At 43.0% G+C, this 23,832-nt stretch overlaps 1 protein-coding gene across 4 annotated transcripts in view; it reads right to left on the bottom strand.

Annotated features, from left to right (window-relative positions):
* ZNF462 (zinc finger protein 462) overlaps positions 1-23,832 on the bottom strand; it is an 88,858-nt gene that overhangs the window by 19,541 nt on the left and 45,485 nt on the right. For 3 of the 4 annotated variants that reach the window (XM_084225516.1, XM_084225519.1, XM_084225517.1), the window contains exons 4-7: positions 22,795-22,959; positions 20,917-21,020; positions 17,726-17,844; positions 13,433-13,624 (exon numbers count right to left, since the gene is read on the bottom strand). In XM_084225516.1, the coding sequence (XP_084081642.1) occupies positions 13,433-13,624; positions 17,726-17,844; positions 20,917-21,020; positions 22,795-22,959 (580 nt within the window). The remainder of the gene's footprint in view (positions 1-13,432; positions 13,625-17,725; positions 17,845-20,916; positions 21,021-22,794; positions 22,960-23,832) is intronic. The other variant, XM_084225518.1, reaches the window with a different exon arrangement.

The following is a 23,832-nucleotide window of genomic DNA, read 5'->3' as shown; positions in this document are numbered from 1 at the left end:
GCCCATGAATGGCACAAATCAAAGCAGATGAATAAAGCACAGATGAATTTCAGCGCAATTTTCCTGAATAGAAGACAAAAGGCTCTTTTCCTAAGCTTTCTAGAAGGGGGAAGAAAAGCTAGGGGAGGGGGAGGTGGGAGGGAAGTCAGGATACAAACTGTACCAGCCACCTCCTGCTTTGATGTGCTCTTCATTTTCCAAAGCTGAATTCCCCAAGGCTAGATATATAAGAATTCCCTAACAGACACACATTTGGTGGGAACTTAACACCATCCATTCCCACCAATTAGTATGGGGAAACAAAAGGCAAACAGGCCTGTACAACACTGAGTGTGGGGACTCCTCCACCTGTCTTCAAAAGAGCAAAATGCTTGCTTTCTTTTCCCACTACCACAGGCAGGGGGTTACACATGCCCAAGAAACGAGTAACAAATAATGACAATAAAAAAAAACCAAACCAGACCCTGAAACAAAACAGACACAGCAGGTAAATGTCTCCAGGCTCCCCTGGCTTCACCACCAGGTGCACACAGCAAATAGAAAGGCAGAGGCATGAAAGATTCTGGTAAAATGGGTTTGTTTTTCTGACCCAAGCCCCATCAGCTGAGCGAGGCTGGATCACAACGCAGCATTCACCATCCCTTGCTTCCACCACTCCCACAGCACGTTGGTTCACCAGGAGGGCTCCCAGTGAGCTCCACCTGTTTAAATGTCAAGGCTTTCCTTGCCTTGTGTTTGAAGCAGGCTCCCCACATCCTTTACTTTGGCACAGGGCAGCCCCCAGGAGCTGCAAACCCTCTGCAGAAACCTCTCTTCTCTCACAGGCAGCAACTGTGTGCTCACCCCTCCTTTGGAGCAGGACCTTGAGGGCTCAGACAGGATTTGCTGACTCACTTCTCTGGGCTACCAGGTTCAGTGATTCTAAAAGCTCAAAACACTGTCAGACAGATCTCCTGGCAAGGGTAAGGCAGCCTAAAAAGAAAGTTCATAGCGTTTGAAACGGCTGTGGGTTTTTTTTTTTGTTTCTCTTTTCTCCTTTTTTTCTTTCTTTTACATGTGTTCTAGTCAAATCATTCTTAGGGTACTGAAGTCTACTTTGTGGCTCACTTGTTCCCCTCCTCAGGAAGAAAAGATCAAAAATTTCCACCACATCACCAATGTTCCTGGCCACAGCCCCAGAGATATCCATGGCTAAGAAAGCAACAGGTCTAAAAAACCATTCTTTTCAGGAGAAGGGAAGTTCTGCTGCTGCCTGCAAGATCTACTGTGCTTCAGATGTTTTCACTCCTCCTATCATCTGGTGTCTATTATTCCAGCTTTCGGACTTTCCACTGGTTATTTACACAGCCCTGTGGAATCTGGTATGTGAAAACTGCAGAAGCAGATAGTTCCATGTCAATTCCCACACAAAAAAAAAAACAAACCAAAACAAAAAAATAAAGCACATCAAGTGGCTTTCCCTGTCATCATCAATAGCCAGAAGAAAACTCTACCTTTCACACAGGCCACCCCACGCTTTTTAGTATATTGCTTCATTACACTTGAAAGAGTCATGGCATTTAAAGGAATTTTAAAAAGCCATCAGAAGAGTTTTTCCAGCGAGTTGTACCCTTGAACAATGGCAGCATGCACGGCCTGGTGTACTCCTTGCCTTTTCCCTTGCCAAATCCCTTCATTACACTTGCTGCAGCGCAAGATTTAGCACTTCCTGAAGGAAAACACTCAGGATTAACACATGTGCACAGGGCTCCTGATGGTGTCTGAGAACCAGCCTGCCAGGCAGCTCCCCTGGCATGGAGGTGCAGCCCAGCTCCACCAGGAACACCCTGGACAGAGCCCAGAGCTGACTGAAGGCACGGGAAGGAGTTTTCCCCTGGGTTTCAGCGAGTTTTCCTCTGGTTTTCATTATGCCACCCCAAAACCAGCAGCAGCTGACCAGAGCTTGCCTCCAAAGATGCATTCTGGCACACAGAATGCCAACTGCCAGCAAATGAGAAACTGTGGAGGGGGGTGAGCTTTTGGATTTTTTATTTATTTATTTTTTTAAATTTCTTTTTTCAAAACCAGTGTCTTAGAGAAGGGCTGGGGGATGCACATCCACAGTCACAGCGCACTGCTTTAAAAACTGCATTGTTCCTTGCTCTGCTCCTGCTGGAAGAGTGGGCTGAAGTTCCAGACACTTTTTGGAGGTGCTGCCCCAACAGGATGCCAGGCTGGAGGATGAAGGAGGAAAGGAGCAGAGCTTTTCCTCCAGAACTGACCCAAAAACTGAGTCATGGACGTGCACAATGCAGGTTCCACCTCTTCTCTTTCCTGCACCCCCAAGCACAAAGGGCTGGGTGCACTCTGATAAAGTGTCAACAGCCTTGGCCTGGAGCAGGAAGAGAGTTTAGCCATCCATGTCTGAAAAAAGTGAAAAAGGCCCTAAAAGCCTACGAAATCAGAAAGCAGAAAAGACTTAAAATAAGCAAAAGGAAGATGCAAGAAAATTTGTATTAAGTACATGTAAAACACGACAGCAGCGAATAAACAGGAATGGAAGGGAAATTAAGAAAAATGTGACACCAGGAAGTACCATATACATTTTAAGGAAAAAAAGGCACTTTTTTTTTTTTTCCCACTCAACAGCCTTGAGGCAGCACAAGAAAATAAAGCACATTCATATATGCAATGAAAGGGAAGAAAATGGAACACTTAGCCCTGACTCATTCGAAACAATCAAACAAACAAAAAAAGCCCACACCCAGAACACTGAGACTCCTTTTTAAAGACCAATTTTATTCAAAAACGAATGGAAGGACTTCACTGTGCAACTCCAAAAACAAGATAACAGCATAGGATGATCTGAGATAAAATGAAGGACACCCACAGTCATGTCAAGAGGCAAAAATTAACAGTGATTGCTGCAGTTAAAAATGGAAAAAACAGCGGCAACGCTGCGAATCTCAATTTTGAGATTTTACATACGGCATCTACCTACAAATTACCTGCACAGGACAAATAACAAGGCCAACAAATAACGTAACCCCTGCCAGCACCTATGGATCTAAAAGGCATTATCTTTCCTTAGTACAGAAGAGCTTTTTTATAGCCAAAATTCCAGAAGTTGAAAGGAAAGCAGAAGAAATTAGTGTCCATGGGGTGATTTATCAACACAGCTGTATCTAAATTACTGCTGCATTCTGGTAAGAACACACAAGCAAGTCTCACTGTGCCTGTCCCTCCAGGGACATTTCCAGAATGCCTAGAACACTAAAATCCCTGGTCAGGAATGCTATCATTCCAAAAACTTCATCCAAAGTACAGTCCCAAAGACTGGGACAGATCCGAGTCTGCCAGCAAATCTGGAAGTTACTACCTCAGCCAAAAGAGCAAGTCATGAAAATCCAGCTTGATTCCCTGCATACCCCAGGGCCACACACTGGGGAAAAAATGTACCAAGAAAATACAGGATGAAAACCCACCAGAGAAGCAAAATGAAAATCCAAGGTTTCATTGGAGCCTGTGTAGCATACAACATGTTTGAGATACCTAAACAAAACTTTGGGATCACTTCCAGGAGAAAAAAAAAACAAACTGCAGCTTCAGATCCCAAAGAGAAAACATAAATTTACACAGAAATTCAGTGATGTTTCAGCTGCTTGTAGGTATTTTCAGAGGTATCAATGAACACCACATGCAACAGCAAAACACTTCCACAAGGCTCCTAAACCCAACGAGAGGGCAGAAATTCACCCAGACACATCCAAGCAAGAGGCACTGAGCAACAGCTGAGGAACAAGAGGGAAAAGGAGTTTTTATAGAGGGAGGAAGTTAAAGCACTGTTCCATCCTTTTAGGGTGGACAGAACCAGACATATGTAATATAAACACTTTCATGCCTGCAGAGTGATGGATAGGGGTGGAGGGAGGAACACTGCTCAGGAAAAGCAGCTGTTGGAGTGCAGTGGAAAGTGACTCTGTTGGCTCTACAGAATTTTAATAATTTAATAGCTCAACAACCAGGAGGAGTCACTGGGAGATAAAAGTGAAGACACCATGCTCTCCTGGTATATCCACACAGAAACATCAACCAGTCAAAGGAGACCAGTATTTGTAAGAACAGTGAAACTGGGGACAGAGATGTTTGGCTCCTGAGATAAGGAAAAAAACCCAAAGGGAATGTATAAATAAAAGAAAGTACTTAGTAACACTTTGTGAGAGAAAGAAAGGAAATTAAATATTAATACAGGACATTCTGGATCTTCAAGGAAATGTTCTGGAGAGACTTAGAGGAAAATATTTGGAGTGCTATTTAATTTTACCCAAATTCATTCATAAAAATAAAATTTCTGCGAAGAACAACAGAAAAAAAACCCAAGGACTTCAGAAAAGCAACAGTCTCCTCTGGATAAAAATTAGTAAAACCCAGTAAAGATGCAATGCTGCACCAAAGCACACCAACAGACAACATAAGGCAAATTGCTATTTTAAAATGCTTAAGGATAAGCGTAAGGGTGGAATTTAGGAGATTTAGGAACACAATCCCTTCCAAAATTCAAAACCACCAGCTGACTGAGTGGCAGGATTGCACATAGCCATGAATGGCAACAGCTTGAAAAGTGGGAAGGTGGCGAAGCAGGGTGCCATACAAAGATTGTGAAGACTGCACACATTTGTTCACTTTATGCCACACAGCACTGACCTGGAAGGAAGAGTATGTGGGAGGGTGAAATGTTCTGGCAATAAATTAAGCTGAGGGGAGGGGAAGACAGAATAGACTAAGACTCGGAGAGATGCAACTAAACATTCATGAGGAAGCTCAGGGAAATAGACAGTGAAAGTCTTGTTCACTGCAGGTTTAAAAACAGAGTGTGAGCCTAGTCCTCTACCTGAATTCTGATTTCTGCTGAAGAACCTTTACCTTGCCAGAATGTTACGAGTGAGAGACAACAGACACAAGTTTTGTGCCCTCACCAGCACACTCCCAAAGGAAAAAAGCAAAGAGTAATCACAAAGTAAAGAAAAGAAAGCCCTGGAATGCAATTGCCATTTAAGGGATTTATACACCACTACCACCCCCCCAAAAAAAAAACCCCAAAACACAAGAAACCCAAACAACAAAAACAAAAACAACAACCAACCAAAAAAAAAAAAAAAAACCCAAACCCAAACAAAACAAAACCAAACCCTGTTGGTGGAGTTTATTTCAGCTTTATCTCTTAAGACCACTCCTTGGATCATGACAAACCAGCTTTTGTGAGAAAGATATTACATGTATTTCAGAAGGGAGCAATGAGAAAGGCACATGGACTATGCAATCTTGTTTATTCAGAAGAGGTGAGAGAAGCTATATCCATATTTCTCTCTAACTTTCAATGTCCTCTGAATTTGTGTGCATACCATAGCTACAGAGGCCATGCAGCTTCTTGTGCTAATACCCAAGTAACTTCCAAGGGACATAAATTTCACCTCTTAACAAGAAAATAATAAATAATATTTATCATCTGAAGCACTTCCACAGAGAGACTCTCACCCTGCTGCCTAAACAAGAATTTTGGAGTTTCATAGTTGAGATCAAGAGCGCCTACAGTAGTCTGTAAAAATTGATGCATTTGAAAGAAGCAGGACCGAATTAAGATCTAAGGAGGAGCAATATAATTGATGAAATAAGCTACACCACAGTATTTCTGTAAGAAGGAAAAGATCAGTTCAGGAGATCCCCACGCTCCTCTGCTTTAGAGTATTCAACATCACCAGAAATTCCCATTTGCATGAGCTCTCAAGGCAGGCACCACCCTGCTCTGCTGGTGCTGGGATTTGGAAGGATCAGTTTAGTGCTCAGGAGATGCTTCACCATAACTTCCAGTCATCCCTCGTTTTCATCTCTTCTCCCCACAACAATACTTATTTCCTGACTCAAAATCAATCTGACTTTCCTGTTCTTTAGGTGACTTGGCTGCTTACCGGTGACATTTAGGTTGCACACAACCCTCTCACTGTAAACAGAATTAAATCCCATTGCCTGAACACAGGATTGCACTTAAAACCAGGATTTCTGCTACATGTCAAACACTGGGGCCTCCGTGATCTTACCTATTTCCATAAAACACAAAAAATAAAAAGTTTGTCTAGGTATTCCTTATTCTGTAGAACCAAACTCAAACTTCATAAATGGAAGTGCATTTGCAGAAGAGGGGAACACAAAGAGAGCTGAAAATAGCTTTAGCAAGACACTGATTTAACCAATCTGCTAAAAGGACTTACTGGTAACAGGCTCTTTTTGGAATTTACAAAGTTCTACTTCAACTAATTCTTCACTCAAGACAATAATCTACCAATCAACCTTTTTCTTTTTCATCAGTGGCCATTTGGTTCCTCATGCTGTTGTGTTCCATGACTTCCTTCTCATTTTTAAGGGCAATTCATCAGGTAATTTTCACATTTCCTCCCCTATGTGATGCTCTACATATTTGTATTTATACAACCACAGTGCCACAAACACACCTGTTTCTGTCACCTAAATGTTCACTCTCCTCTAAGGCTTGAAATGAAGAGGGGGGGAAAAAAAATCAACTTATCAAGCAGTACTTATTGGCATTCTGCTTTAAAGCTGGCCCTAAAATTACAGTGGCAGTATGTGGGTACCAAGGATTCATTCTAACCACAGAGCTCATGAGCTTGTGTGATTTGTTCTGGGGACCTCCAGCACACACCTTGACATTATTTTTATTGCCAACAGAAAGTCCTCATCTCTCTCACCAGCTCTGAGCTCAGAACACTCCGGGCACTGTTTCCAAGCACTTGTAGTAACAATGTTCCTTAAAGAAGAAATAAAACCAGCTACTTAAATGTCAAATCTCGGGCTGTCAACTGCGATGATAACACACATCCATTTCAACAGACCTAAAATGAGCAAAGAAGTTTTACCTCTCTGCCAAGCACCAGATCCCTCCAGCATGTTTTAAATCAATGGGATAAACTGGAGTCTCAGGTGACAGGGAGAATATCAGTGAGGCTGACAGAGAAGGCTGTGATATGTGGGTGTGATGCTCTGCAGAAATGCCCTCTTGCACGCCCTGCACCCCTGTCACGCCAACAGCATCCTTTTCACTCCATGCTGAGTGATCACAAATTCCCCAGACACACAAGAGATCAGCCTCTACCACTCTGAGCTTTATTCTGAACATGAAAACCAGAGCCAAAAGAAAGCAAAAATCTCAAGGGAAAACAAAACAAAACAACAAAAACCCAACCCACAACAGGAGTCAGGACATGCTTCTTCCTTTCACTGTGGGTGCCATCAGGTAACTTCTTTCTGCATCAGATGTTTCTTCTTGCATTAATTTCTTGACCTGCCCAAACATTTTGTCTTCTCCCAAGCCTAGCCAAACCTTCCAGCAGTCCCACCACAGACTCCACACAAGGCTGACACCAACCTCCTCCAGTCTGTGTCCTGCTCAGTCTCAGCTTTGCCTTTGCCCATTCGGCTCAAGCACAAAAAAAACAGCACCAGAAAAAAAAAAAAAAAAAAAGCAGAATGAACAGCGAGCTGACACTCCCCTCAGCACAGCCAATGACATCTCCCTCTGTTCCACCAGCCACAAAACAGTTCTCAACATGCTGCAGGAAAAGGCCAGAAGCCAAAGAACTATACCCCAGTGGAAGAGAGCTTCAGAGAACAAGGTCATCCCCGCCAGCGCCTCAGGACCTTGGAACAGTGAGGAGTTTGTTCAGTAAGAGTGGAGGTGAACAAGCCCTGTGCTTGTTCTTCCACCAGTGCCTGCCAATCTGATGGAGGAGAAAAGTCCTATCTGCTGCAGCATCTGGTATTTGGCTTAGCACTGACCACAAGGAGTAAGACACACCAACAATTTCCACCGAGTTTTAAAAGCGCTGTCAGGCAGCGTGGCCACTGTGGGAAGAAGAGCAAAGGCCGAGGGGAAAACTTGCTCTAGGTTAGAGAAAGGAGGAACACAGCTGGGGAAAATAAAAAAAGGAGCCTGCAGGTAACACAGGTTAATCTGATAGCTGAGGGTGAGCAGGAGGCATCACTCCCGAGGGGCACAAAAGCAGGGAAACAAGCAGAACAAGCAGACAGCTCTTTGCAGCCCAAGTGTGACTACAAAAGCAAAACCATCTCCTGTTCTGCAGTGTGCAGATCACCACCTTGCATCCTTAAGGTGGATGCAATCCCTCCAACTCACCTGGCAATTAAAGCAATTAGCTGTGGAAGCTGTGCCTGAATTTGCCCTGTAGTCACTACTGGCTCTCTGCCCTTCCAGCCAAGCTGCAGTGAAACAAAAGGGCCTGAAACTTCAAAAGAGTCTTTGTCCAAGCCCTCCTCCCAAAAAACCCCCAAACCCAGAACTAAATAACATCCTGCTCTAACACCAAGTTTTCTGGCTGTGAGGATTGACCATTGTGATTTTCCCCAGACAGCAGCAGCCATAAAACACAAAGACACACAAGGAACAATAATAGAGAAACAGCACCAGAGGGGAAGGGAACCATCTTAGGAACTTTCTGCCCTGATTGCAAGGTTAGAAAAATATCCCTTATCAAGAGTAACGCTGCATGTGAATTAAAAAAAAGGCAAATCAGCCACAGTCCATTATATGGATTTAAAAGACTCAACAACGACAACAACAACAATAAAAACCAGGAGAACCCAAAAATGAGGGTAGCATGTCTGGCCACATGGAAAGCCTGCCTCTCCTCTGAAAGGTGGAAGGCAGAATCATGATTCACTGGCACCAGACTTGTGGATTTCCTTGAAATGGTGCCTTGCTGCCCATAGCTCTCCCCTTGTTCTGGTATTACATGAAATTGCCTTAGCAAAACCTGCCAAAGGCCCTCTGCACCCTTCAGGAGCTCAGCTGTGAGGCAGCACAGAAGACATACAGTCTGATTATGCACTATCCACTTTGAAAAAGTGCACAGAAATGGGAAGGGATTTACAGTTCTGGAACAGCAGTCCAAGAAACAAGACTTAGTCAAGCAGTTTTGTGCCCCAGCCTAGCCCTGGCAAAGCAAGCAGATGTATTTATATTTCAGCCTCTAGATGAGGCAAAGTTATTTTCCACTGGCAAAGGCTAAAGTTCAGGAAAAAAATCCTGGAACAGGGCACTGGATGTTTCACTTAGCAGTTTTCAATGCATTTGCTGCTGCAATTAATTAAATTTAATTAAGATGTTGACATACCATGTACTGGGAGACTCAAGAAAATCTATCTCTCTCCTTACTTACACGTGTTTTGTGATGTGTGCTGGTATTAATGATAAATCCTGTTTGGTTTGCACAGCAGTGAAAAGCATAATTGTAGAACTTCAGGTGCACACAAATAGTGTGCTACTTTCTGTAGATCAAGAACTGGTGGCCAGTAAAAAGAAATGGTCTTATACCACAGCAGCATGGCTGAGGAGACATTAGAAACCACACCCAGGTCTGTTTAAAACTTTGCTATTTTATTTTATTTTATTTTATTTTATTTTATTTTATTTTATTTTTTATATTTTATTTTATTTTATTTTATTTTATTTTATTTTTTATATTTTATTTTATTTTATTTTATTTTATTTTATTTTATTTTATTTTATTTTATTTTATTTTATTTTATTTTATTTTATTTTATTTTATTTTATTTTATTCCATTGCCTCGCCCTCAATAGGAGCAGGGCTGGGAACACTTACCTGTGACCCCGCAGGATGACACTGCCATCCAAAAAAATAAAAGCCCAGAAAACCCATTCTGGCCAGAGATTGACACGAATGCAAGCTCTTACTCTCACAAAGGCTGAAAGGAAATGGGAGCAGATCTTGTGAGGAGATTCATCCAGTCCTCCTAGCAGTTTGTAGTATTTCCAATTATGATTAACTTTTGCTGCTCGTGCTCCCGGAACTGTTAATGAACATTTTAGTGTAAATTGAAAATAAGTAAATTCAAGCAAACAAGCCAAACACTCATGCAAATATACAGCAAACCCCCACCACTTCCTTCTTGCAAGACAAAAAAATACCTGTGGACTATCAGGAGAGCCAAAGAACATTTTACCACAACCTCATTGTGTCGACAAGAGCTGGACACTACAAACCATTCACTGCCCCTATACCACAAAAACCAGAAAAACAGCACTCATGACCAGTATTTCCTGGGAGATTTTTGTGACTGTAAGAAGAACACCCACAAACCAAAATATCATCACTCCACAACCCCCCCCCAAAAAAAAAAACCCACAGAGTGCTTTCCTTCTGGTTAGAAGAGAATACAGTGAAAACAGGTTCTTTATGCATTAAAATACTGCCCAGCAGGCAAAGAGGGGGTAGGATAAAAAAGGCAGGATCTCTGAATGATGCATCTGTAAAAAAAGATGCTGACCCACCGAGAGTGACACCATCACCCTCTCACACCACTGCCCTGAGAGAAGCAGATATGCCCTGAATCATTGTTATTAATTGGACTGAAGAGGTTGTTATGCTTTCTGATGACAGCTGTCACCAGAATTACAGCTGGCAAGGATGGGTCTACCCAAAGCATTCAGCACCTACTCCAGCTTCAGTTCCATGGAGAGCCCACCAGGCACCCCCAAAACACCCCTGGGATGTGCAGCTGAGTACTCCAGATCAGGGCTGCTGCTACCAACACAGAGCTGAGAGAGATGAGCCAGAGAAATCTGAATACATGCACCTCCTTTAATGGATGGATGGATCCAAAAGAACAAAAGGAATGTTCTAAGAAAGGCCCGTCAGGGAACGATTTCTGCAGGGAAAAGAAGCACCACAGAAGTTCCACTGTTGGCAGAGCAGCTCTATTCATGCACTTTGCTGTTACAATCCCGCACCCTTCTCCCTCTTCCACATTTTTACAGAGCTTAACAATCCACAAGGTGAGTCCTGCCAGCTCCCCAAACCACCCTGCTGTATTCCCCACTCCAACCACAGCATTCATTCACAGGCAGGAGCAGCTCCTTTCTGCAAACACTTCAATTACACCAGCCTGCTGCACGCCCATCAGCCTACAAAACAAGCTCCCTAACAATGGGATGCAGCCTTTTATCTGCCTTTCCCCCCAGCCCAGGGCCAGTGCTGCCTCCCTGGTGAATCAGCCTTGATCATGGCTCACACTGCAGGCTGTTCACACACACACAACAGACAAAATCCAGCTACTCCTGCATTTCCTATTATTGGGGACCAGTTATTTCGTCTGGTCTTGCACACCAACTGTGACTCACAGGCCTGGGCCATGGAGGCAATGATTTATTGCCTTCTAAAAACCCAAAAAACCTGTGATGCCACAAGAGCAGCCACCATTAACCTGACCTGCAGCCAACTGTAGAATGTGGGAAAAACTACTTAAAGCAGGTTATTCCTTCCTCAAGCACTGCTGAAAATGCTAACACTATTATTGTAACACCTGTACTTGTCTGATGAGCTCCCCAGTGGGTGGCTTCTATTATTGTCAAAGTGACTTAACCATTAACCCCGTTTAAAGATGATCTAGCTAATTGGGACAAATTTGGCCTTGGTCTCAGGCTGTAATACAGGTCTAGGTAACAAAGTCAACCCAATGAAATGCTGTTGTTAACAGAGTCATTGTTTTAACTATTTATAGGAAGAGTTCTTAAAGGCTACAAAATTATCCTCTACAGGATACAGCAGGCATCCTGAATTTTAACTCCACTAATCAAGAGTTTGAGCTCCTGGGATAAGGGAAAAAAAAAAAAAAAAAGGTAACTGAACCATCCTTCCCAAAACAGAGTTTTGTCCACACACCAATAACAAAAGACTGCTAACACACAGCAAAGGCTTGGACAGCCACTGAAAATTATTCTCCACTTCTTAAGTCAGTAGTGGAACATTTTATTTTAAGAGCAGAAAAAAAATAAAGCAGTAGAACACATCTCAAGACGTACTCAGCTTGCTGGATTAGCTAAAGCTAGCGTTAGCAAAAAAACTCAGTAGTTGCACTGTTCCAGACAACCCATTGACAAATAGGTTGTCTGGGAGCAGCTGGTCAGAATCTCGTGTTAAGATCCTGATTCTGACCCAAAAAGTGACTTGCTAAATCACAAAAATATTTTACCTTTTTTTTTTCCTTCAATAAGTTATTTTTATGCTGATTATTTACTTCTTTCAATTCCTTTCAGCTGTTTTCTGAACGTCTTCCACTCTTTCTGATTCCACTTTCAGTTTTTTTGTTGCTTTTGTTTGGTGAGAAAGAAAGGAAAAGAGGGGACCAAAAATGCTACACAACAATCACAGATAATATCTACCTCCCATCCTTAGCTCACCAGTATCCCAAGCAAAAGAGCAAACAACAAAATTCCTGCTGTGCAGCAGCTAGAACCACTCATGGTTCTGGGAAAAAACCCAAGTATTTTCCCCTCTTCTAACACACCTCCCATACATTCCAGTTCTTTGAACATCTGCAAATATTCTCCTTCCATGTCAATGAAACTTATCCAGGAATTAAGGCTGGGGTTTCTTTTTTCCAAAGAAGAGCTCTCCTCTTAACTGGAAGGAAGTGACACCAGAAGATGCCTCGTAAGCTACTACTCAAAAAGCCTTAAAGCCTGCTGTGACACCCCACACCACCTCTTCTATTTTCTCTCTTTAAACAGTGTCCCTCCCTCTGCTGCTCTCCAAGCATCTTCTACACACCCCTCCAGCACAGGGGGATGAACAGCTTTCAGAAGAAGCACTGAAAAGGAAACAGTGCTCAGGTTCTCCTTCCTGCAGCTGAATATCTTTGGGTATGCTCTGTACAACAGACAACAACAGTAATTACTCTTCCTACTATTCCTGGTTCACATTCTTAGCTCAATCATGTGGTTTCATCAAAGTGCTCTACTCATGAGATTAGGAAAACATTGTTCCCTGTGAGGATGGTGAGGGCCTGGCAGAGGTTTCCCAGAGAAGCTGTGGCTGCCTCATCCCTGGAAGAGTCCAAGGTTGGATGGGGCTTGGAGCAGCCTGGGATAGTGGAAGGTGTCCCTGGCCATGGCAGAGGGGTGAAAGGAGATGATCATCAAGGTGCCCCTTCCAACCCAAACCACTCTGTGATTCTATGAATATAAAAGAAAATCAGGAAGAAAATCAGGAGCATGGATGGAATTTGAAGACCCCTTTCCCACTGGCTACGAATGGAAATTATGAGCCTGAAATATTTTCCACAATGTAAACCTCTTGCTGGCAAAGCCAGCAGTGACAGGTTCCAAAGTCAGCTGGAGCAGTGAGGGAACAAATAACTGTGGTATGAACTGGTGAGGACCTAAAGCAGATCACTTCCCACAACACCACGTCTAACTCTTGGCTTCTGATGCAACTTCTGTTTTCCTCCTAATGACCAAATGAAGATGCTCTTGGTGCAAAGCTGCCCGCTGCCATTTGGTTTGCAACACAAATATTAAGTGGCACCTTAGACAATTAAATTCTTGCTCTGAGGCACCTCTTACCATTAGAGTCCTCCACTTCTTCAGCAGGGGTGTGGTTCTTGGAGGTGTGGTGGGCGTGTGAGGCTGCAAGGTTGACAATGCGGGGTCTTGGTAGTGTCAGTGCTTTCCCATGCACTTTCAAGGAGTGCTCTTTCAGCTGGCTGATTGTCATGGTGGAAAATGAGCAGGAGGAACATTTGTAGGCATGTTCACCTGGGTGAGCGAAATACAGGCAAGTCATCAGCTCACAAAAGAAACAAATATGGGGCCCTCACACTTCTCTTACTGAACTTGGCAGTAAAATTCCCATGGACTCTTCAGCGAAAAGACTGATCCCAAAGGAAACAAGCTATGCATGTCTCCTTGTTGGAGCAGTCTGGAGTCTGTGGGTGTAGACACCTGCTTTGGACCAAAGTATCACTTTCCGGCAACTGCAGATCCTTGTACAGCAGCTGATGTCAAGAAAAACAGAGACCAGACTTTCAGCATGCCTGTGTTGCATGGTATGGGAAGAAAACAGACTCTGGGATGAAAATGGAGCAACTTAACCACAGCATTTCCAAATTTGTTTGGGAGCACAGCAACTAAGAGATGGTGAAGTCATTTGTTTCTGCATGCAGCACATCCAGCGTCATTATTAATGAAGCAAGAAGGACACTACAAAACTCTAACAAAGGGCCCTCCACAAACAAAAAGAAAGAAAGAAGGAAAAAATTAAAATTAAAAAAAAGTGTGTGGTGTAATTACATTTGGGAAAGGTTACAGTTGTCCTTAAGAAAAACCTGCCATTAGGCAGCATCAGTCTCCAAAGCAGTGGCAACTAAGTCAAGGCTGGTGAACATGGCAATGCCAAGTACAAAAGGGTGTATCTGCCAGGCTGTGTGGAAGTGTGTTATGAGAAACCACTAAAAGAAGTGAAAGAACAGAAGTAATGCACAGTAGTGGATTTAATTTTGAATACATTCCAAGCCATAGAGACAGCAAACAAGGGGAAACAAATCCTGATACAAGATTTGTTTTCCACGGAGGCATGGAGGCAATTGTAACACAAAGTGAAACTGTCCCAACACAAACAATATACAGGTGCCAAGTTATTGTTTTGGAAGTGCCACTTCCATGTACAAGAGTAACACTGGCCACATATGAGTTGTACAAAAAGTGCCAAAGCTAATACAGAAGCGAAATATTCATGAACAGCAACAGAAGAACGAGAGTTTTGGTAATGGATGAAGCAGAAAATGTTTTCCACCTCTTGACAAATCCAGCAAAGAAGGTTCTCAAGCAGCACTTTTTCCCACACCAGAAATAAGTGAGCCAAAAGAGAATATAAAAACACATGTGTTTGCAGCCATTCAGAGTAAGCGCACCTGAAATTATTAGCAACCATCCTCCACAAAACTCCCACCCCTGTCCTCCAGAAAAACCATGCTAAGCATCAGGACAAAATGCAAACTCTTAGAACACCCTTTTTTGGTGCATCTGAAAGAGAACAGGTCACTCAGAGAGTCTGAAGTGGTGAAACAAAAAACTCCCCTTTGTGTTTTCTCAAGCGACATTCCTCACCTGTGCATGGTACGAGTCACAAATTTCCTTTTTGCAAACAGAAACACAAAACTTCTGGAGTGGCACACACAACAAGTCGCTCAATGGAACACAATAATTTAAGGACAAAAGATATTCCAAGATTACAAGATACCAGTGGGATACAGATATAGACCTTCATGGCTTTGTCAGTGCAAGAGATTCCGGGATGACAACGTGCACCAAGCATTAACTTAAAAGCACCACAAGACATTAAAGCAAATAAAGGATGATTACATACCAAGCAGCCTGGACACACTAATAAATATGACCACTATTCATTTCCAATGGACATCAAAGCATGAAAGGATGTGCCTGATTGCAGAGGAAAAGCTACAGTTTGGCCCAACAGAAGTCTTCTGCACTTTTTTTGACTGCTGGTTTTGCATCTCACCAAGTGATCAATACACATGCAAATAAATAAATGTAAGCATTTATGTAGTGGGTCTCAACACTTGATATGTACTCAAAGCAGTATGTTCCAGAATACACAGCAACTGAACAGGACCAATGCTCTTATCTTACAATCACCCATTTCTGCATTTCCAGAGTGCTGATTAAGAAATTGGTAACAAGGATTCCTCAAAAACACAAGCAGAAAAGAAAAAAGAAAAAAAAAAACAAAAAGAACAGGCAAAAAAGTTCAGATGAAAACAACGGAGAGCCCGTTTAGAGTAACTGTAAACTGATCTGCTCCATGCCAAAGGAGATGGCACACACACTGGATGAAAAACAAATGCCAGAAACACTGGTACCAGCTGTCACACAAGAACGGATTTTGTAGTTCACTAAATTTTGATCCATACCCAGAAAATGAGGCAGAGAGGCAGACTGAGTAAAACACTTCAGGATTCAGGATTTTATGGACTTTTAAAGATCTCCAGGAGAGTTCAGGGAAAATTCAGGAGGACTGAAGTTTTAAATTCTGAATAAATGGATAATGAGACAATTGACAATTGAAAAAAAAAAAAGGTAACATAAGAGAGGTTCAGAGAACCACCGTGTCATTAAAAACTGGGGAGTCTGAGGAAGTCAGACACGTTTGTTCAGCATATTTCTGAATGACTGAGCCAAAACACACCAAAGCAAAGTTCTGACTGAAAAACATACAAGCCACTTTTCTGCGACGTGACCATCCACTTGGTAGAAATGGGACTGAGGCAGAAACATCCATAAGCCTTTGGAAACCCTATTACCCAGGTCACTGTGCAAGCACTATCTAGGCAACCATGAAATTGTGTTCTTGCAGAATGCAAAACATGGCCCTTCAAGGGGTGTCTGTCCACTAAACAAAGCTCAGAAGCATGAACTCCTAATAAGTGAATCGATGAATTACATGAAGAGAAGTGTGAAGTAAATATTAGTTGCATGGTAACTTTGGGTCTAAAAAATCTGGCAGGTTCAAGCAAGGAGCCCAGCTGTGTAATAGCATAAAAAAAACATTACTTAATGGTTGGTGAAAATGAAGAACCACGGCTCCTCCATACGTTGGATTCTGTGAACTGGAACTGCTGCACACAGCTGGATTTCCTAGAAGGGACAGAATGCCACGGTCCTCCCATACAAAAGGGAGGTGGCAAAAGTTAAGCTAATCTATTTTATCTATCCAGGTAGAGAAACTGGCACAAGCTCTGTGAAATCTAAAAAAAATACAGGAAACAAAGTACACAAGACCATCAATCCCTCCTATATTTCTGTAGATGAAAAATGCCTTTGAATCAATGGCAACAATTTTTTTTTTTTGTATCAGCAGATAGCTACAAATTTCTTATGCCTTTTCTCCCCATTTTTCCACCTTCCTCCTCCACTCCAGAGTATATGACTTTGAGTAAGCAAATAATAAAAAAAGGAACATACTTGTGGGTCCTTTTTATCAGAAACTCCTGTTCAAGGAGTTTCTACTCACAACTTTTAAGCAGCTGGGCTAGTTCTCAGATTTTCAGACTGGTGACTATTCTACTATTTGCACCAGAGTGCATGTTTGGATTGCAAACCAAAAGATAACCTTTCAGTGCAGGATGTGTGACGGTGCCAAGAGTCTACGGCCAAGGAATAAAGATGAGGAAATACTGAATCTCACTTTTTAATAATCAAAGGTGCAACAATTTCAGGTGACCTACTCTGTGTGACACATCACTTTCCCAATTCCTGTTCCTCGGAAGCATGTCTTGCTTTCTTGCTGGTATGGATTCCATACTGAAATACAGAGATTTGCAAGGCAAATTTCCATGTTTGGTAACACAGTTTTGACATTCTCAGTCTGTTGCACACAGACCTGACTCCCAGTGTTTGCAGCGTTTGGTTTCAACAGGAAAGCCAGCATTAGACTCTACCAAAAACCAAGACCGTGCTGTTCACAGTCTTTTTCCCAGAGTCACCTAAAGCACAAACAAAAATGCAAAGAGCAGAGCAATGCCCACTGCCAGTTTCGTTATGGCATCTATGGTATAAGCGGTGAAATCCACTCGGAGAAAAGCAGAAATAAGGAAAAAATATCATTCATGTAACAGGAAAGAGAAGAAAGAAGTCCTTGAAGTACCCATCAATTTAAATCCTTCCCCTTCCCCAAGCTCCCACAACAGATTCCGCCGGCTGTCCAGCCACAAATGCGGCCCTTGGAAAAAACCTTACCCAGTTCTGGTGACAAAACACGTGGTTCAACTCAGCATCTGTGATCAGCCACAAGAACACACTGGGCCATTTCAGCTGCCAGGCTGAGAGGGCAGAACTTACCAGCATGGGCCTTGAGGATATGGGTTTTCAGGCGGCTGTTGTAGGAGGACTTGAAGGGGCAGAGCTTGCAGCGGAACGGCTTGTGGTGCCCGTGGTGGGTCTGCATGTGGCGGTCCAGGCTTGAGGAGAGACAGAAAAAGGGAGACAGAAAAGGGTCAGTTGTTCCAGCTGTGCCTCCAGAGGCAGAGCAAAGCACTTTGCAGAAACAGCAGAACGGGTTAGGGTCCCCTCTCACAGTCTCCCTCCAGCAGATTCAACAGGTCTGCTTGCACAATGAAGTCAAATCTAGTGTCAAGGAAAGGAGCAGAGCTGACACCAACTCTGTATGTGCAGAGAGCAAGCCACCTAAATAAACTTATAGGGCAAGATTAGTGTAAATTAAGTTATGCATGATCCAGACTGAGAGGACCAGCTGAAGAAACATGAAACAGGCAAGAAATTATTTTCTTATTAAATTGCTGTTACACTCCAGTTTTTCTCCTGCCAAACATTTTTGTGAAAATATGTATGTGCCCTCTTGTCCTGGTGATCAAGAGCAAAAAAAAAAAAAAAAAAATTAAAATTTTGTTGACCAGCTTTACTGAGGAAGCCTTCTTTTGGTTACAGCAGCAAAAGCAGATTAGAGATCCTGCTCTGGGGAGGGTGCCAGCAGGCTACAGTTGATGAGTTCCAGGATTAAAAGGCAGCAGAGTTTCAGAAGCAGCAGTGCAGGAGATTCTACATGAAGCTCAGCAGGAGAAGAAGGGGTGGCAAAGACCAGCCTCTACTTTCTTCAGGGAAAATGGAAGTACCAACAGCCTGAATACTGTGAAGTGATCAAAAACTGCTCTCAACACAATTTGTCCTAGCAGCTCAGTAAAGTTTGGAGGAGAAAAAAGGATGCTTCCCACATTTTCTAACAGAAGATCAAATTCATTCTAACTGAGTGAATCCTGCAGAGCTCTGCAGTTCCTACGCAGTGGCTGACAGACATGAATTCACTGTCTCTGGGTGGCAGGCAGGTAGTCTGAGCCCAAGCTGTAAATATTTCCAGCACAGCCCTCTACTTTGGACACATTTACGCTTTGTGATCTGGTCTTAGCTTGAGTCATCTCATGCACAGTGATGGAACAACAGCCGGGCAGAGACACTGCAGGAGTTGCAATTTGCCAAAACTGTCCTCCACCCCCACCTCAGTTCTAGATGTATTTCAGGCGTAGTTCTTTTTATTTGTCCTAAATTGTCCTGCTCTTTTACAGAGTATCAACACGTAGCTCAAATAGCAGTTGTTCCAGCCCTGTCACACTGCACAAGATTTCACGTGATCTTTAGTCCCACACTGACAAGAGCCTGAGCCAGAAAATCCCTGTTTACGAGAGCTAACACTGAAGCCTGTGTATTCAAACATCTGATAACAGCAAAAAAAAAGAGAAAATGAACTTGTATCTCCTCGCAGGGTCACTTCATACAAATACAACTTAGCAGAAATCCAGGATGGAGTTTGGGACAAGACAAAATGCACAGCTTTTCCAGAGAAATGAGGGGAAACGTCTCCTAAACGAGGAAGGCTTTGAAGACTCGAAGTGAATACTTCATAGAACAAAACTTGTTTTAAACAGCCTCCAGGGCATGAGATTACTTAACAATTAAAGCAGACTGCCAAAGAGGTATGTAATACATATTAAGCTATTATAAATATACATACCTTAAGGTATTCAACATGGCAGTAATTAAAACTATATTCACAACCACACAGTTTGCCAGCTGCACTCTTGCAAAAGGAAGGTTTTAAAGTTTTGGTCAGATTTGGGAGAATAGTGGGCTGTTTAAACATTTGGCTTGGGTTCCCTCACCGACTTAATCTCCCAGGGGAATAATTGCATCAGAAACAAAAATAAAAGAAGCAAACAACTTCAACAACAGAGACCACACCTATCACCAAGTTAGGTGGCGAGTTCTTCCCTGCCATCCACCACTTTTTGATTCGCCCATCCTGCAACTTCTGGGACGTGACTTACCCTCAGCAGGAAACAGAGTGACTAGGCACCAAACTCAACAAAAGTCTGATTGTTGAAGCAAGTTTACCAGGCAAACAGCAAGCCCTGCAGGGGCTCCCCTTGCTTGTCAGCCTTGCCAAAACAGGGTGGGATACACCCAGCAGGACACATCCTTCCCCCAGGTCCCTCTCCTACCCTTGGCTGCTCAACCCCATGGACCTCTCCAACTGTGGCATCGATTTGCAGTGCTGTGACAACAGCAGAAACTTTGCCTTTTAACACAAGGAACTGAAAAATGTCTTCTCTTCCACCTGCATTTGAGTGCAAAATGGCGACATCATCCCCAAATTTAAGAGTGCTGCATCAAATGAGCACCTGGATCTGTCTCCTTTTGTTAAAACAGCGAACAAGCAGCTCTCTCCCCAGAAATTAAGAGGAAACACAGGCCTGTGAATCAGGTCCAGGGTGCCACTGGGAAATATATCACAAACCCCATTTTTGGGGGGGGACATATATATTATTATTATTAAAATAGTTTTTTAAACTAACCAACTTTAAGCTAAGTCAAATCTCAGGGAAAAAAATGACAAGAAATGTGACTATTAGTGTATCAGACAAGGAAGCAGGATGAGGGAGTCACTCATTCAACATACTGTTATGAATTTGAAATATTTGACTGAAATTGCATGCCATAATTAAGGAAGTCTGATTTAAGGTAAATTTATGACACTGTTTAAACACTAGAAAATGAGAACCCACAAAAAAAGTAGTAATTACAAACAAGGCAGCTACATGCAGCAGAAGTTTCTTAAATAAGATTAACTTTTCTCTTTTTGGCTTGTTAATTGCCATGCATTTGACAAAGGTGCAAAAGTGGTGGGGCTGCACTGTTTGCATACTGAAATAATCCCTTTTCTTTGGCTTGCATGCTTCTCCCCTGCGTGCAAAAAAGAAGGCTAGCACGAATTCAGGAACACATAAAGGTGCAATCTTTTACAAACAGCCAATCACAACAGCCAAAGACTTTGCAGGGTGGAAAATAATGCAAACACCACAAGAAAAGTGGTCTGGCTCCACATCAGTTCAGGCAAGCTCTCCTTCAGTGTCAGCCCACAAACCAGCACCGCTAGCTGGCGATTCTTTAGGAAACAAAAAAAAAAAAAAATAATTAAAAAAAGGCAAAAAAATAGAAAAAAATTAAAAGCCACAACTTACTTGTGCCTGAAAGCAGAGACAAAGGAGCAATACTGGCAGCTGTACTTGTCTTCCCGGGCAAACATGGCCAGAGCCAAGTGACTCCTCTCGTGGGACCGCAGACCCTGCATAGACATCAAAACCCGGTCACACTGGCTGCAGTGGTAGCCCCCAGGCCTGGCTTCATCTTCCAGGGATGCTCCATATTCAGCTTCTGTAAATTCCACAATGCCAGGGTCTTTGGCTCCCTCAAAACCCTCCATCAAAGTTGTGTTTGAAGGATCTTCAGCCTCCTGCTAAAAAAGACATATCCCCCCAAAGCCATCAATTCTCTCTCCCTCAGTCTTTCCCCTGTGTTCACCAGAACATCCAGGCTTCCCACTGCTTTATTTCTCTAAACATATCCCTACAGAAGCTCCACGTGAATGGCTTTCTGAAAAAAAAAATGACCTATTCTTGGGAGAGAAAAACATAATTACATCTATTAGCAGGCATATATTAAAAAAAAAAAAAAAGAAAAAAGAAAAAGATCTCACTCTTTGTGTCAGATCATGCAAAAAGCCAAGAAACCTATCCTTCCATGGTCTGGGTGTGAATCTTCTAAACTTGATCAGATAATAATTCGTATGTTACAGAGAAGTTAATTTTAGTTTATTTTGCCCTAGCTGACTGTAGCTACCCTGCAGACTAATAAAGCTATCCACTCTTCAGTAGACTTTGCCCATCAGCGTCAAACTCTCAAGAAACAAGCTGGTAGACTAAGACCCTAGAACCCTCTAAAAATATAGAGCAAACAGAAGAAGTCCCTTTTTTAAGTCTCTTTCATAACCTTCCTTTCCCATTTCTAACCAGAGCATGCATTTGTGCAGCTCCTTAAATACCCTGTAAGAAGCATTTCCAGCACATTCTTTAGGCCATGGCTTTCAGCTTTTGTTCCCTGATGCGAGATTTTATTTACTCAAAAGAAAGCACTGACCCTACACAAGCATCACTTGAGAAGCGAGGAGAAGAGGGAAAGGACTCTTAGGAGAGAAGCATCTGAATCTGTCAGGAGTACCCGGTGAGAAGGTAAGGAAAGGTCAGTGGTAGGGCAATGAAAGCTCTCTTAGCTGGGGAGAGTTAGGCTGCGGAGGACAGGGCTTCGTCACAAAAAGCAGATTATGTCACCAAAAAAAGCCATTTCACAGGAGCCTCTCTGACAAGAGCTAATTCCCAAAGCCTTGCTTCACTTTCACCTTCCCTGCCAATAAACGTCCTGGAAATCAGACTTTGGGACACCACTTGTCCTTGGAGATGCCATAGGAAGCACCTTCCTTTCCACAGGGAGAAAGGAACAACACGTTTGCACCTAATCACCTGGAGGGGATCACTGGCTCAGCTGGCCACTGAATGTTTTGTCTGGAGCCAGCCTGCAAATTCCATGTGGAAAGGTGCACAAGCAGCTTCCCACATTTGTATGAGCACACTTCCTCTTCCTAAAATAAAAATCATATACATATACATACAGGAAAAAAAAAAAAAAAAAAAAGGAAACAAAAGACTCTTTTTGAGCTTCATTAAGTAGAAATGTTGCCCATAAAGCAGATGAGGGAAAATTTCCCACTCATAAACCGTCTTTTGGTCATCAACGACACCAACTCCTTTGTGGCTGGGAAGAAATGAGAATTAAAGAGTCTTCGTGCCCCTGGATCGAGAGTGAAAAGAAGACAAAACACTTTGAAACGAACCAAACGCACCTCAGAAGCTCAGTGTGAGATTAAAACATCACGCTGAACCGGAATGCCCAGTTCAAAACCCATCCATCTTCACGAGAGCCCTCCACAGGTTATCAACGAGGCCTTTATTTCAAACAATGCAAGCAGTTTCAGCCACTTTCAGCCACCTTTCAGGAGTTCTTACCTTTACAGTGGCCGACACAGAAGAGACATTCCCGTACTGGACGTGCTTGCGGAGGTGATTACAGATGGCTCTGAGTGTTGGATGGACTTCCACGCAAAACTTGCACTTGTAGCCAACCACCTTCCTCTCCTTGAGTTTTGAAACATCCTCCAAGTGTCCAAAAGCCTGTTTGAGCACACAAGCACAAACCACTGAAGCAGGTTTTGCCACCTCGTTTTTAGGAGCACAGACCAGACTTCAGACCTGACGTTACACTTGATGTCCAGTCTTGCAGAACTGCAAGCTCAGTTTCTGCTGAGATCGTTAATTCCTACAAAGTATGTGGACAAGACAGCTGTGCAGAAGAAACATTCATTTTATGGCTAACAGTGGTCCTCTAGAAGACCATTTTGGTTTGGCCTGAAACTGTGCCTCCTCCTCCTCCTCCTCCACGACCCCAGAACTTCCCCAACTTCTGTGCAAAGCTTTTCCTGCGCAAGTGCATTTTTTCAAACTGAAGCAGAAGGAAGGGGGTAAGTGGGCAAGAAATGGAGAAACAATTTGGTCCTCTCCTTATGAGGCACCTGCCCAAAGCTCCTGTCACCAGACAGATCCGTGTCACGCTAGTCCCGAGTGCTCAATGAGACAAAGGATCGAGAGAGAGAAGGTTGAGAAGAAAACTGATGTGTTATTCAGAGGGGCATGGAAGAAGGGGATGGGACATTCTGCAGAGAATTTGAAAGTAACATGGCAGCCTTGCCACAAAAGAACAAGCGAGTGTCAGACACAGATGGCCCTCCAGAAGCGTGGGAGGGAGGAAAGAAGATAAAGAAAATACTGAAGGAAGCGGTAGGAAGGAACAAGGTTTCCTACAGAACCTAGGGAGGATGGATGAGGAAATTAAAGCAGGATGTGTAATTGACTTACGGAGCTCACTGGCACTCTGAGTCATTCATTAGCCTGTGGTCATTTGGCCGTCAAAGAGAACATGCAAGTGGGCATTGGTGGGCTCCCTGGTGGGGAGCAGGGGGCAGAGAAAAGAGACCAGACACACAAATC

The sequence above is a fragment of the Fringilla coelebs genome (assembly GCF_963513975.1).
Source record: "Fringilla coelebs genome assembly, chromosome: Z".
NCBI classification, from domain to species: domain Eukaryota; kingdom Metazoa; phylum Chordata; class Aves; order Passeriformes; family Fringillidae; genus Fringilla; species Fringilla coelebs.
Note: the sequence above shows the minus strand (reverse complement) of the source record. Positions and strands in the feature narration are given on the sequence as shown.